The sequence below is a fragment of the Drosophila rhopaloa genome, unplaced genomic scaffold (genome assembly GCF_018152115.1).
Source record: "Drosophila rhopaloa isolate 14029-0021.01 unplaced genomic scaffold, ASM1815211v1 contig_2, whole genome shotgun sequence".
In the NCBI taxonomy this organism is placed as follows: Eukaryota; Metazoa; Arthropoda; class Insecta; order Diptera; family Drosophilidae; genus Drosophila; species Drosophila rhopaloa.
In genome coordinates, this window is record NW_025335083.1 from 1,430,027 (window position 1) to 1,445,961 (window position 15,935).

General features: G+C 40.3%; 2 protein-coding genes across 4 annotated transcripts in view; one reads left to right on the top strand and one right to left on the bottom strand.

Moving 5' to 3' along the window:
• Positions 1-15,514, top strand: part of LOC108044938 (limbic system-associated membrane protein) — a 32,346-nt gene extending 16,832 nt beyond the window's left edge. For all 3 annotated transcript variants that reach the window (XM_044460282.1, XM_044460283.1, XM_044460284.1), the window contains exons 4-12: positions 2,849-2,994; positions 3,049-3,110; positions 5,851-6,009; positions 10,904-11,032; positions 11,113-11,250; positions 12,102-12,254; positions 12,320-12,373; positions 13,004-13,096; positions 14,114-15,514. In XM_044460282.1, coding sequence (XP_044316217.1) covers positions 2,849-2,994; positions 3,049-3,110; positions 5,851-6,009; positions 10,904-11,032; positions 11,113-11,250; positions 12,102-12,254; positions 12,320-12,373; positions 13,004-13,096; positions 14,114-14,298 — 1,119 coding nt within the window. In that variant the 3' untranslated portion in view covers positions 14,299-15,514. The remainder of the gene's footprint in view (positions 1-2,848; positions 2,995-3,048; positions 3,111-5,850; positions 6,010-10,903; positions 11,033-11,112; positions 11,251-12,101; positions 12,255-12,319; positions 12,374-13,003; positions 13,097-14,113) is intronic.
• On the bottom strand, positions 1,972-2,493 carry LOC108037704 (histone H3.3A-like). The gene has a single exon (XM_017114330.2). The coding sequence runs from the start codon at positions 2,437-2,439 to the stop codon at positions 2,116-2,118; it is 324 nt and encodes a 107-aa protein (XP_016969819.1). The 5' UTR covers positions 2,440-2,493; the 3' UTR covers positions 1,972-2,115.
• Positions 15,515-15,935: the final 421 nt, after the last annotated feature.

Sequence of the window (15,935 nt, forward strand, 5' to 3'; positions counted from 1 at the left end):
CCTATCCGGAAAATGGTTTAGCTGGTCAAACCGCAAGTCCGATGTTGCATGAGTCACTTTTGCACCTAGTATGAGGATTAGCTGCGAAAGTCCTTGAGAGAGTTTGGTCTGCATTGTCCACTCTGTATGAGAGCATGAGGATGGAGACTGGGTTGTACGTCCAGGTGAAGATCGATTAATCGACCTGGAAAGTTTTTGGCTTGAAATATCACAAGACCTTCAGCAATCGATTCGGGAAAATCCGCGAGCTGAAGTCCATCCATTAGGACTACGCCGCCCATGTGAGCGTTATATTCGGAAATCTTCGATGTTTCGCTTAGATTTGAGTCGTAACGAGCAGTCTCTGCTATTCCTTCAAGCATTTTAGCCCTTTCAAATGGCTGAACACCCACAGTGTATCGTATCCTAGCTCACCCTTTCTGCTAGTAGTTCTTTTTGCCCTGTAGCATTTCAGATTTGGATAACGAGTCATGTCGGACAACTTGCAAAGAATCCACTTTGCATTTGTTATAATATTTAACCTTTATATTAAGAATAATCATACAATAAACCAAAACCAACACAAAAATTCCACATAGCTGTGAAACAGCTGCTGGCAAAAAAGGCCTCCAGACACTTATCACTATTTCTCAGCTTCAACACACATCTTTATTATATTTGCGGGCCTGTAACTTGATTTTAATAGTTAATAAACATACCTTTCACGAAAAAGAATAATGAGCTCAATTGGTTTTATATTTATACTTTTATCACTACAAGTAAACATAAAATGTAGCTGGTCAATATATACCCCACAAATAACACATTTATATATATAGCACATGAACAATAAAATTATAGCTAAAAGCTATAGAGAGCTTTAAATCTTCTCGTAAATTAGTGTTTTTTGTTAACAGAAAAATCATATTCAATGCTCTTAGTTTTTAAGATAATGTGAATAATATAATAAGTGTCGCACGACACTCTTACGTGTTAGAGGGTTAATTTTGTAGCTTTACACAGTATTCTCCTTCAGCACATACCGCCGCCATTTATTTATAAGAAACTACAAAAATGTTAACTAAACTTTTTTTTAATTTTCTTTTATATTTTCGATTTCTATATAGATATATATTTTTTGTCTATACTTATATATGTAAGTTTAATTTTAAGTGTACTCTTTCGGTCTTCGGTTATAATTATACCCTTGCAGAGGGTATTATAATTTTGGTCAAAAGTGTGCAACGCAGTGAAGGAGACATCTCCGACCCTATAAAGTATATATATTCTTGATCAGGATCACCTCCTGAGTTGATATAGCCATGTCCGTCTGTCCGTCTGTCCGTCTGTTTCTACGCAAACTAGTCTCTCAGTTTTAAAGCTATCAAATTGAAACTTTGCACACACCCTTCTTACCTTTGCACGCAGTATATATGTCGGAACGGCCGGGATCGGCAGACTATATCCTATAGCCCCCATATAACTGATTGATCGGAAATGCCATAACTTTGGTGTTTGTTAAGTTAGGAAGTTGGGATTTTCATAAGGATCGGCCGACTATATCCTATAGCTGCCATATAACTGATTGATCGAAAATGCCATAACTTTGGTGTTTGTAAAGTTAGGAAGCTGGGATTTCCTATGGGTTTTATATTTGGCCAATCAATCCGACCTACCAAATTTCATAAGGATCGGCCGACTATATCCTATAGCTGCCATATAACTGAACTATTGGAAATGCCATAACTTTGGTGTTTTTAAAGTTAGGAAGTTGGGATTTTTTATGAGTATTAAGAATGCATCATATGAATAATTTTGGAGAATATAATTTACAGAGTATTCTGCAAGGGTATATCAACTTCGGCTCCGCCCGAAGTTAGCTTTCCTTTCTTGTTGGATATCATTTTCATATGTTAAAATGGCAATGTGGTGTTGTTTTTAACATCAAACAAAGGATGATAAACGAAATTTTTAATGAAAGATTGGATCAAAGTGTCGCTGGTGGTCCTTTCCCTCATAAAAACGTAAATCAGGATGGTCTGTTTGGGGATGGACGACAGTGATCCTTCTGCTCCTAGTGATCCTGCTTAAGCACGCTCGCCATGGATGCGGCGCGCCATAATTGCATAATTGTCTTTAGGTATCTTCGAAGAGACCCACCAAATACGCCTCAGAAGCTTCCTGCAGGACTCCGATGGCCGCCGACTGGAAACGCAAATCGGGCAAATCCTGGGCGATATCACGCACCAGGAGCTGGAAGGGGAACTTGCGGATGAGTAGCTCAGTCGACTTCTGGAAACGACGGATCTCACGAAGGGCCACGGTTCCGGGACGATAACGATGGGGCTTCTTCTCTCCACCGGTGGATGGCGCCGACTTGTGGGCGGCCTTCGTGGCCAACTGCTTACGGGGAGCCTTTCCTCCGGTTGACTTACGGGCGGTCTGCTTGGTACGGGCCATATTAACTTCTTATCTCAAACGTTGAACTCGAAGGAAAATTGTTATTTTCACAATTAAATATAATACTTTCACACGAGAACGACGATAGATACGATTCAGACGAAACAAATTTCACATGATACTAAGACTTTCAGTTTGTTTTCATTTAAGAAATTTTTTCCTAGTTTTTTCTTGTGGTTTTGGCGCCCTATATCAGGAAAATATTCTTCAGTTTAGAATTTTATTGACTTTTGTAAGCCTTTCTGAAGTACCCAAATTTTGTGTACTTATTTATTTAAGTTCACAGGGATACATATTCAAAAAGAAAGAAAGCAAACTTCGGCAAGCCGATGTTTAAATACCCTTGAAGTTGGACGGGTATAAAAAGAGGTTTAATTTTATAATAATTATTTAATCCCCTTCATTACAGGTAGCGTGGCTTCGAGTCGACACACAAACCATTCTAACCATACAAAATCATGTTATAACAAAGAACCAACGCATTGGCATTGCCAACTCCGAGCACAAAACCTGGACAATGCGCATTAGGGACATTAAAGAGTCGGACAAAGGCTGGTATGCACATTAAGTGAATTCCCCGATTCGTCATAATAATTGGTAATATTTCAGGTACATGTGCCAAATCAACACGGATCCGATGAAAAGCCAAATGGGGTACCTTGATGTTGTGGGTAAGTGGATGGTGGATGGTGGATGATGGCGAGGGGTTTATTTTTGCTCATTACGTTTCGGTTGTCAAACAATCATACGCCTCGTTGCCAGGACTGGCTCTCCCATTGTTCGAACCGTATTCCACGAAACAAAAATATTAAAAAATTAAATGGAAAAAAGGAAATGAGTTGAGCGAAACGTTCCCGCCGTCCATGGGAGTTCGTGGCTTATTAAATTCCACCAGCTAATACGCGACGAGTTCTCAGGGCGCAACTCTGCAAACGGAGCTGGCCGGGGGCGACTTTCCGTTGCGAGTGCTTAAACATGTTTAACCGTCCACTGAACCGCAGAAATTGTTGATTTTGAATTAAAACGGCAACGGAACACAGAGAGGCATCGTAAGAAGTACTCCCGGCCTATGGAGTGTTCGCCGGGCACATTTGGGCTGTCCATTTGCGGTGCGCTCTGCCCGCGTCTGCCCCCATTTCCCCCTGTGCCCCACTGCCCCTCTGCCCCTCCCCTGGTACCCACAGTGCCTAAATACCTCTTGCTGGCAAATCTAAATCAAAGCGCTAAATATTTTAGCCACCATTGCAGTCGGCGCGGCATTCACCGGCAAACACGAAAAAGTATAATCAACTGTGTGTATTTGCACTGGATAATCAGCGGGCAGTGCACAGTGTCACGAGATCAATTGGTTGATTGGTACATATGAAAAGTACGGCTTGTCCTTTGAGAATTAACGAAAGTTATAAATTATTAGTAGCATTATATTAATTTTTCAGTAATTTTTGAGATAATATCTAAACTGTCATTTATTCAATTTTATATTTTGTTGTAATGGACATTTCAGATGAAAGTTCAGAAAATCAAAATACACCTATGTACAGCCTGTCTTTTTTTTCGAATCAGTTGTGGTCTAAGATTTATTTGGTAAATTTTTCATAGCATTATACAAATATTCCGTTTTTACTAGTGAAGCTTAAAAAGCTATGTGCAAGATAACGAAGAAATCTAAATTCGTTTAGTATTGTCTTAATCTAAAATCTTTGTCGAAATAATTCTTTGTAATTGTTTTTATACCCTTGCAGAGGGTATGATAATTTCAGTGCAAGTCGATTTAGCCATGTCTCTCTGTTCCTTGAAAAATAATTAATTTTGTTGCTGGTAGTATATCAGTCGGGCCTACTATATTATATAACTTTCATTTTAGCAATCGGGAAAAATGAAAAAAAAAATGTTAGCTTCGTTGTTTCTTTACTTATTTTATTTTAAAATAATAGACTAAATCAAATAGCTGACATAGGAACGATCAAAAATGTTATCGTTTTAAGCAGCAAACTTTTTTGTAACTTGTATTCATTTAGTTTCTTACTTTAGAAGCCCCGATTTATTGGTTTAACCTGTAAAAATTATCAACGTGAACAAGTGAGGACACTCGCGCCGAAGACCACTGTGGCCCACTCAAAATGGTTTCGCGGGAAAATCGAGGGAGGCGGAAAATCGGCCACGGGAAACGTTCGAGTTGGGAACAAGTGGAGGGTGGACTGTGAACGGTGGTCGCTCCTGATGATTTTCGTGACCGAGTGCAGTTAAATAGTCGACGACAAACCGTAGCGGAAGCGGCACAGCTCTCACCTTTTGGATTTCCATTGCTTCTCCTCTTGTCTGCTTTTCAATTCATACATACTCGTACACGCATGCAGGATGTGCACGATGGACTAGCTTATACTCTTATGGCTGGACGGCATTTGTGACATTAAGCGAATGAAATATTCATTTTAAATGTCCAAATATGTAGCTTTTCGCGCAAAATTCGGTGTTGTTGGACTGATATCTTATAAGGATTGGATGTTTGGTCTTGTGGTAATAGTGGAGGCAAATGACAATCGACTAGACAATCTTAGTCTAAGCCATCATGGCCGGCTTCACTTACCTTGCCCCACCTTGCCTTCCAGCAGTTTAGAATGGATTTTGTGATCCGGGACCCACCACCAATCCAACCAACTTTCAGGGCTGCAATTTTCCCGCTCCCTAGCTAACCTTGGCCACTTAATGACCATCCAGTGGTCGGTGGCCAGCACACAGACTGACTCACCCGCTCCCGGGCTTAACAAGCTGTTTGTCAACACCAGCACATTTTTTGGTCATTTACCGACCACATAATTGCGGGATATTATATGCATACAGTCCAGGGACCAGCCCTCTGCGCGCCCCATTCGCCTCGACCTGGTATTATTACGTTTTCACGGTTCATAGGTTTTCCGCTGTGGGTGTCCGTCCGCTCCTCTGTCCGCTCTTCTGTCCGCTCCTCTGTCCGCTGTCCTTACCGCAGCGACGGTTGTAATAATTTGTGTGTTTCAGGACATGTGAAAAGTTTGTCCTTAAAACAAAGGCAAATGCGAGGACTCCCCATTTCGCCAGAGGGTCGAATGCAGGCGGGAATATCTTTTGGTGGTGGCGGACGAGAATGAATCACCGCCCTGCCTCTGTATCTGCCTCGGCCCACCCGAGGGCGCCAACTGAACAATCCGAGCTAATTATTTAAATGAAGAATTACAAATTTAAATTATTTAAAACGATTGCAGCTCATTCTCATTCCCGCTCTCTCTTTCTCTTTTCCCTCTGTCTCTTCACATGTGCAATGCATTATTTTTGTAATGTTTGTTATAAATATTATCTAACCACGACAAACGTCTGGCGACCTCGATGGCAACCCGATGGCTGACTGCTGACTGCTGTTGCCGTTGCTGGCTGCAGTACCGCCGGATATCCTAGATTATCCTACGAGCACGGACATGGTCGTTCGCGAGGGCAGTAACGTGACGCTCAAATGCGCCGCTACCGGTTCGCCAGAGCCGACAATTACATGGCGACGTGAAAGTGGAGTGCCTATCGAGCTGGCCAGCGGAGAAGAGGGTAAGTCGGGGCTCACATTTTGGTACCACGAGTTCGCGCACTGCAAACTATTCAAATGCACTCGTATGATAGCATTTTACAACACAAGTTATGATATATAATTTTTAATATTAAGCATAGATCCTGTGTGTTCGTTTGATAACACTGTGTTATAGAATGTGACCTTTATTTTTATACATTAATGAATCCAAACTTTTAATCGATTTCGGTGCGAGATTCTCCGACTCTAAAAAAAGGAGGTTTTGATCGCTTTTGAAACTCATTAACAGGGAAAAGAATTTAAATTTATTTATGTTTATTTCACAACATTTTAAAGTAGTTATATATTAAAAGAATTTTGTGAATCTGACTGCTAAAAAAACCCATTAAAAGCGAAAAATACTTAAAATTTTTTTTTGTCGAACACGGGCTATGACCTTAACTATTAAGATATATGACCAAAGTCTGGAAAAGCATTTATTATGTCCTCGTTAAATAGAAAGGAAATTTTACCTACCACGAAATGAGCGGCAGATGATTGAAATTCGTTCTGATAATAGTTTTTGAAACCGTTTTGGTCTACTGGCAAGGTTTAAAAATAATGAAAATCGCAATTTTTACCACCTTGATATTTTTCGTAAAACGCTGACGGAATTTTTTCGTGGGCTGAATCAAATTAGGCACTACAAAATCTATTAGAAAAATATTCCTAATATAATGTAAGTTTGTGTGACCAGATTTAATATACCATTTTCCCTTGAAATAAACATTAACAACCATTTAAAGTATATATTCTTGAGCAGCGGCAGTATCCAGCTGTGTCAGTTTGCGAATCCGCCAGTTTTATTGTCTATTTATACAATTATGAGTTACTTCTTTAATCTCACGTAAATCAAATAGTAGTCACACTCCTACCCTCTAAAGTCATGGTCAGGATCTTAGGCAATGATATGCTATCGGTCTTTAGGATCTAAAAAATTTTGTTGATTAAAAAAAAAAAAAGGCAAATATAACTACCAAAGTTTTCCATTAATCTAACAGCGAAACTCCAATTCCATGGACTTTTAGTTGGAATTTTGTTAAAAGGGACTTTTAGATTTTTCCCAAAAATATTGCACTAAATATTTTGTGTTTCTGAGTCCAGCTTCAAAGCTTAAGCTTAAAAAGGTCGACCTTCTGTGGCGGGTTTTTCATGCTGGCTAAAATGGTTGATAGCTTATTTTCATTTTCTCCCAGTACAGTGAGGCCCCCCTCGAGCGCCCACCCTGCTGATTTGTAAGTACCTTTGCCGTTGTTGCCGACTCCGCCGCCTGTATGAGGCTTGCCATCCAACATTTTGGAGTACTTTTACACAAAAAGGCAGCGGCAACCGAGTTGGCCATCAGCCGTTATAGCCGCAGGCAGGCTCTGGGCCGAGTCCTGCCCAAGGCTATCGAGTGGTAGGGTGGTGGGTGGTGGGTGGTGGTCTGTGGGTGGTGGTTTGGCTGGGTGGCAGTCCCAATTCGTGGCCATGGCACCTGAACCTGCAGACTGCAGTGTGGCCAGCATGCGAGAGCTCCGCCCATTCCTGTTTGGCCGTTGATGATGATGACGTTTGACTGACAGAATTAGCAAATGGTTAGGGGCCGATCGTTGGTGGCGGCGATGTGGCGGTTGGTGCAGGCCAGATTTGCTAATTGGCCTTGAAGTGTTCGTCAGTTGAGAGGAGTTGCTATTTCGAGTTCTTAATTTGGAAAGTTAGCTAGCCGAAAACAAGTTCCATTATAAATAGGACATTTTTTGTTTTTAATGAAATGGGTGTGCACTGCTAGACACATGTATTATGGCATCTCAGACTCAGTTTAAAATAAAGCATTAAAAAGTAATTAACTGCAAGGTAAATGTAAGACTTTTGACTGCAGATCTTGTAACTTTAAAAACAGTTCAGAGTGGAATTTAAATAACTTCGAATAGAATCGGATGCAGGATTTTGTTGCCCACTGCTATTTATAAACATAATTGTCCGTAATATGCTGAACACAGTGGGCTATAATGCATTGACGTTGGAAACGGAATACAAAACGTACCCCATACCCACCATGCAGCACAAAGAGCAAAATAATAACTGAACTCAAATCAAAGGTGATGCAGAAAAGATCCCCTTAAAACCCCCAAAACAACAAACGTGAAACAGCAAAAAACTCGTACGGCTAAATGAGAGGATGCAAAAAATCAGCATAAAGAGAACAAAAAGCTGGCCAAATGACCTTTTCGCCGGGGCTTAAATGGCTGCCACCCAATCCCGCCCACCCTCGGCCAAACGAGTCCGCTTCCTGTCCGGCGAATGCAAGGCCCTTTTCCATTTTCCCGATTTCATTCGTGTTTTTGCCTGTGTTTTCAAGTCGGAGGGCTAGACTAGATTGGAAGTCAGGGGGCGTTGCAAAGTTGGTCCGTGATGGAGAGTGTATAATATGAAGCTTCGCCATTAAATCCCTGCCCGCTTTAAATATTCATTTTATTTTCAAGTCTGCAATATTAATATGTTAATAATTAATATACGCCTACTATTTTCAATAAAAATCTAATAACTAACTAGCGATGTATATGATACATTTTTAATTGGAAAATTAGGATTTTCTCAGTGTTGCCAAATAAGTGAGTCATGCAGCTAGATAATTTTTCAATAAGCAATTATACTTATACACATAAGTACATTTAATATACAGCTGTTGTATATTCCAGCTTAAAGTTTTAATCACCACAATAAAAAGCCAGTAGAAACAGTTAAATTTGCCAGTAAGAAAATAACACCTACTTTTGTGTTTTAACACAATTTTATTGTGTTGTGTGTTTCATATAATATAATATTTTTAATGTTTGTCTTAAGATAATTTTAAAATGTAAAAATGTGACATTTGAAGTCCAAAAGAGTATTTCCCATTTCATTTACACTTTCTCTATTAATTTAAGCACCCTTTTGTGTTTCCAACCAAAGTTTGTTTCGTTTGAAATTTGATTATTTCGTTCCGTGTTCGTTGCCGCTCTGAAATGAAATGAAATGAAATGAAATGAAACCGGCTGAACAGAAGTAAAGTTTTATGCCATGGCGGGCCACCAACAAAATTACACGTTTTTCGTGGCTATTACGTTTAATGGCCGCACTGTGAAACGTCGGAACCGCACAGAAAAAACAGGTGGGAGAGCTCGGCTAATAAGCGACTGGCTGGGGCTAAAATGGACCCTGGCTCAAAAGGCAAATCAATAAACGAAAAATCGGCGTATTATTATGTCCCCCAACTTTACCTAACAATATCAAGCGCAAACTAGCCAGAACTTCCGGTTCCGGTGCACCCAAACATAACCACCATCATCCGTATCCGTATCGCCGTCTGTGGTGTTGCCGGCTTAAACCAGCCTCAATGCTCATATAATGCAGGCTCCAGTTCGACTATGATAACAGGAAGTTTGTTTGGAACGCCAAAACGTCGAGTGGTGCCATGCAAAGTGACCAGTATCTGGTACAAATACATTTTATGTGTGGCACTCAGCTATTGTTGAATGCACAGCACTGGAATTGCGCACATTTAGACCCTAGCTTAGAGAAATGGTATTACCACTGTAATAATGGCAAAGTTTTGTTCATACTTTTGTTGTTACCATATAATTATATCCTTTTATTCCGTTTATCCCACTTCAAATGTTTTGAAAGGGAAAAACCGCCAATGAAGGAAATGCAATTTAATTCGATTGAAATTAAGTCTTGAGGTTAAAAAAAACCTATAACCATCAAAATAGCAAACAGTTCCGATTACAAATACATGTTATAATACATGTGCCTGCCTGCAGCTTATATACCACATGGAAAAAAAAGAAGCTATTTGGAAAGATTCATCAATATAGCATCTAGTTCGCAAGAAACAGACATACAGACGAACATGCATGCAAGAATATACTCACTCACTCAGCAGTGAGCATTCTGAGTCAAATTATATTTAAAATTGTATACTAGTATTAAGCAATTTAAAGTATATATGTAAAACAATTACATTTTAGTAAAGCTCAGGCCAGAGGTAAAATTATTTGAACAAATATTATTTTGGATAGTTTATGACCATTTACATAAAACAAGACAAAGCCATTTTATAACATTTCGTTCGATTAATTTCACTGTCACACCTTCACTACCTAATTTGCCGAGTTAAGTTTGACTTTGGAGTCATAGGTCATGGAATCTGGGGATCATCGGGTAACAGGTTTGATTCCAATAACTCGTTCAAAACGTCTTAGCTTAAGTGGCTGACAACTTCAAACAAACAATTCAATAAGGCTTACATCACCCCAACATAAACAGCCAATGTCAAATATTTCTAGTCAGACAAATTCTCGTTTAATTTTATTATTTATTTCGAATAATAAAAATATATATTGCCATTTCTTCGACTAAGACTACTATTTTTCGGCGAACAAATTATTATTACAAAATTCTAAGAAATCGCGGCTCATATTGGACATCCTTAAGCTGAAGTTTTTACCGACATACATAATCTAATACTAAAAGTATTATTAATGATGTGAATAGATTGCGATACAATTTTAAAATATTTTAATGAAGATAATGTCTATATTTATTAAATATAATAATAATGAAAATATACCCCGAATTCCTTTGGCCAGATTGCTTTACCAACATGGCTCTTCACTGCTCATATCGAAAGATTAAGCTTCTGGAGCCCATGATTCCATGAACTTATGATTCTTAGGGCTAGTCAGGGCAGAAAGTATCATATTGAAAGCCATTCGGTGTTAATCTATTTTCTATTGATTGGACTAGTTGAATGTACTCCTCCATTATACCTTCTATTAATCACATTTGACTTCCTTAAAAACACATTAGCAGGGAATAATTTTGTAATTGCCTATTAAATAATACTTGCAGTCGTGAGTATTGAAGGCACTGACCTGATAATACCGAACGTGAGACGTCAGCACATGGGCGCCTACCTGTGCATAGCCTCCAACGGAGTTCCGCCCTCGGTGAGCAAACGGATCACGCTTGTTGTGCACTGTAAGTGGAAGTCATCACATGAACTTACTTACCAGATTTAAGGTATTTAAGCTTTTTAAACATATATAATCCCTTCTCAGTCCCACCGATGATTACCGTGCAAAACCAACTAATCGGAGCTGTCGAGGGAAAAGGAGTAACTTTGGAATGCGAGTCGGAGGCCTACCCCAAATCGATCAATTACTGGACCAGGGAACGTGGCGAGATTGTGCCACCAGGTGAGAGCCATATCACTATCCTATATGACTTACTAAAAACGACATGGACACCAAACATGTGTAAGCCTCATCGGAAATCAGTGGGTCCAACCTACTGCATATTGCCAGTACAATTAGTACAATTATTATCGTTACGTAAAGTTGATTTTTGGCATTGAGTTCCGCCATTTTATTACCAGACATTCGGCGAATGCTAAGGGACATTTAAAAGGTCATAAACCGTGGCGAGCACATTAGCACATTAGCACTAAGCCCGAAGCCAAATCAGACTGCCGACCAGACCCTTGGAGGAAAGTTCGCCGCTTTCCCGGGGGAACACACTACCAGCTAACAAACTGATGACCGCTGAGTGCAAACTCCACCCGAAAAAGTTGTTAATTAGCTGATTTAGTCGCGGCACTAGCACGGACATGCTCGGCAGACAGGACCACAGTCCTGCGGTTTCCGCGATTGTCGGTGAAATGCTGCGATGGCAGTGCGATGGCTTGAAGAAGTGGCTGGGTTGGCTGGGATTGCTGGTTTCGCAGCCGTTGTCATAACTGGAAATTAAATTAATTTACAATTTTGTTTCTGGCAGATTTTAATTGACACCAGAAAAACCGAATCAGCCCCGAACCCCCCGCCACTCCACCCCGCAGCCCCATGTTCAGGACTCCGGTGTGACATGAGTTCGTGCATAAATTTATGCCTGTCAGCAACATTGTTGAAACTTTGGCCCGCCCGTACTTACGGTCGATGTGCGCGTGACATGCATTTAATTATTAAATAACGCAAAATTTCAATTAAATATTAATTAGTTTATTATTTTAATGAAATATTAACTCTGAAATCAAACCCCTCGCACATTGCAGGCGGCAAATACTCGGCGAATGTCACGGAAATCGGCGGCTATCGCAATTCGATGCGGCTCCACATAAATCCCCTTACGCAGGCCGAATTCGGGGCTTATCGCTGCGTGGCGAAGAATTCCCTGGGCGACACGGATGGCACAATTAAGCTGTACAGTAAGTAGTTGTGAGATCGCATTTAAGTTTGGTCGCGGTAAGGAACGGAGTTTTGTCGCCGACAGGAATACCCCCGAATGCCGTCAACTATGTGGAGAACTTTGAGGCGCGGCACAAAGGTGAGTGACTGCAAATGCATTCGTTGTTATGAGAAAATTGTCAACAATATGCCGCAGAAGAATACCCTTCCCTCGAACTGCGAATGCAAACTGGGCTACCCGGCACCCAAGAGGTAGAGTAAACGGGGCAGAGCGCCGGAAAAGCAAAATTTAATAGCCACTTGGCATAAATTTAAGATGAGCTGGAAATATTCATCTTGGCCTGGCGTGGCAGGAATCATGGGAAATACAAGGCTGCGCGAAAAGGTGGAAGCGAGAAAAAAACGCATAAATAATTCATATGCCATGCAAATCCGTTTCAAATCGTCAACGCCACGGATCAGGTGGAAGCTGGCAGACGGGTGGAAGGGGATTGGGTTGCAAGTGGGCACTGACACTGAAGCTGAAGCTGAAGCTGAAGCTGAAGCTGAAGCTGAATCTGAATCTGTGGTTGAGGTCAGACTGGAAACTCGGGGGTGGAGAGGGGAGGGGAGGGGTAGCTGAAAGACAACAAACAGCGACAAGTCCATTATGAATATGCATTCTAAATACGAATCCTTTTCGGCAGTAAATTAAAGATACTCAGCTTTTGTGGCGACGCCCTAATAATACCTCCATAACCACCATTCAATAATTTCTTTCCCTGCACAGGCAAGAAGCGAACGAAAGGCTCGGAGTCGCACCATCCGGCCAGGGCCCAGGAGCACAGTGGCGAGGATATGGAAAATCCGGGAAAAAGAAAAGGTAAGTGGAAGGAAGGAGGTGGGGGGGTGGAGTGCGGCGAGTGCGGCATGCCGATTAGGGTTATGGGCCATATTTCAGGCATTTGCCCTGCGGTTTGGGTCCAGCTTAACAGGCCACTTGAGACAGGCGACGGCCATAAAAAATGGACCCATCCCCGACTCCCGTCGGTGTTTAACAGATTTTCACACTAATTTGCAAAACAGAAAGACCCACAAAAAGCGGGGAATAAAGGAAAACGAAGGAGGGCTGAGCAAAGAGCGAAATCGTAGCACACTTTTTTGGGCCACACTTTTTGGGCAGGTGGAAGTTTCCAAGGGAATAATTGTATATCAATAAACACGCTCGGCTTGGCATTATGGCAATTTAATGATTTGTAAATACTTGGCCACAATCAAATAAATTCTTTCCTGGTCGTCGGTGACCAAAAATTGAAATCCTGATGCCTTCCGTTTTTTATTGATTAAATGAATTGTAGGAGAAGTTATTTTCTCGAGCTGTATAAATTGAGCCCAACAACCTTTCGAGGTCAGCATTATTTTCCTGATGCTTTAAAGATTTTTATTAAATATTTATCAGTATATCAAATTTTGGTAAATAAATCCATTTTGTAGAAAAGAACTGGACTGTTTGTTTTATTGGTTTTCAGCCAAGAGAGCATTTTAGCATTTTCAAACGATATTAATCTGAGTGCAGGATACATTACATTTTCATCATAGCTGTAAAATAAATACTTGAATGACTTCTGCCAGGATCAAAGTTTATTTGCAAGCATTGCCCTCGATGATAGGTTTATTATCGTTTCGTTATGGCGACTTCACCATTTAGTAGACCGTATAAAAGTCAAAGTCCTTGGCTTGTTTTGAAGGCCTACCAATCCACCGCAAGGGCAATATTTCCACTCTGACTAAACCAGAACCTCCGACCAGGCTAGCTAATCACTTCGCTCAAAAGCCTTATCCAATTTCCGCTGCTGCCCAGTCGCCCCATTAACATACGTGTGTCCCCCCTTCCCCGCAGCCGATTTGAGCCTGAGTGCGGAGAGCATCGACAGCATTTACGGATCCTCGGCAGCTCGGACTCGGCGGCAGGACCTCGGCGGACTGCCGCTCCTCGCCGTGGCATTGGTCCTGGCTCTGACGACGGCGGGAGTGATGCGGCAAGCCCAGATGACACAGCCGCCACAAACACTGACGCATGTTTGACACAGACGCCGCACTGACAAGGACATGGACATGGATATGGAGTCAGCGCTAAATCCGGACTTGGAGCCGGAGCAAAGTCTGCAGTCTGCGGCAGTGGCAGTGGCAGTGCAATGATGATTGAGTTTGTCAATGCCAAACGCTGCTTGGCGCTGATTTATGGCTCGTTGCGGCTGCTTTCAGTTAAAGTTTGTCAACGCCGAATTACATATTTCAAGTGCGCCACCCGGCGGGTGGTCCGCATCTGTAGCCAGTAAGTAAACTAGGCTTCCTAATTCCAAATCGCGCCATTGTTAAGCCGTGGAATTTTAGTTAGGGTTCGAGTTCAGCCTTCAGTGCAACCAAATCAATTACGGCACTTGTACATAGACGTATTGCAAGGTTTTCGAATAACTCTAGCAGGTAAAAAGACTGGAGTTGGCAAGGGGCTATGTATTATAAGTATTGTATAAACCGGATGTGGCAAGAGTCTAAGTGGGCGACATGTACTTACCGTTTGACAACAAATTAAAAAGTTTAGTTTTAAAGCTGTTTAAATAAGTCTTCGGTAAAGAAAATATGAAAGGTAAAGATAAAAATTCGCGGAGTTTCAAAAATATATGAAAAACTACCATCATATTCGATATACATAGCTATATCACAAACTGCAAAGAGAAATAAATATCCGCCAAAAGCTTAACAGCTTTAATGTAAAAACAAAAAAAATATTTATTAATTAGCTCAGCAGCTGGCTGTGTTCCCAAAAACTTAAACCAACAAAAAAGCTTCATTTATTTTTCTTTACCTTGCCTCATTGCTCCTGAAATATATTAAAACCATATAAAACGTTTAAACATATGTACCACTTCGAACAAAATACATATCATTTATTCAACATTCTAAACTTAGAACAAATTCTATACATTTTTGTTTATTTTATTTCGACAAACAATCAACATTAATAAAGAAAACGGTTATTCAAACAAAATATAAAAAATACTAGACATGCAGTAAATTTAAATGGGCAAATTAATCTCACGATTAAGTGCGGATGGGGGCTCCATTTAATATATATTTAGCAAAATGTATATTTCCAGACGAAAATAAATTGTTAAAAAAGCTAATTATATCAGTTATGTTTATATCGCTATTATATACACATACATACGTTTATCAAATATCAATATTAATTAATAATTTTAAGCATCACATGTACATGACAGTGTAAGCAAATTGCCGAATCGACAGGAATATTTATAAAATAAATAAAAGTTTAACATTAATGTGTTAAGAAAAACATATCTTTATAAATGTGGGACATGAGCAAGTGAATTCAATGTGGATTGGGCGAAGTTTCTGGTTGGTAAGTATACGTGTAGTGAACAGATTTTTAAGGGGTTTGATTCCCAATTTTGAATTTTATTAACTTTTTAAATATGGTCGTTCTCTATCATCTACAGATCATAACGAACGAGTTCAGTTGTAATGAAAAGTTAAAGAGTATCCATTTCAAGTAAAATGTGTTTTTACTGACTCAGAAAACATGCGAAAAACGAATTTAAAAACAATTTGAATTGCCATTTTCAGGATCAAGGAGTCCGCCTGTACCGGTAAACCCAACTTTTATCTCAGCAGTAAAATGTCGATTTTATTTTGTTGGT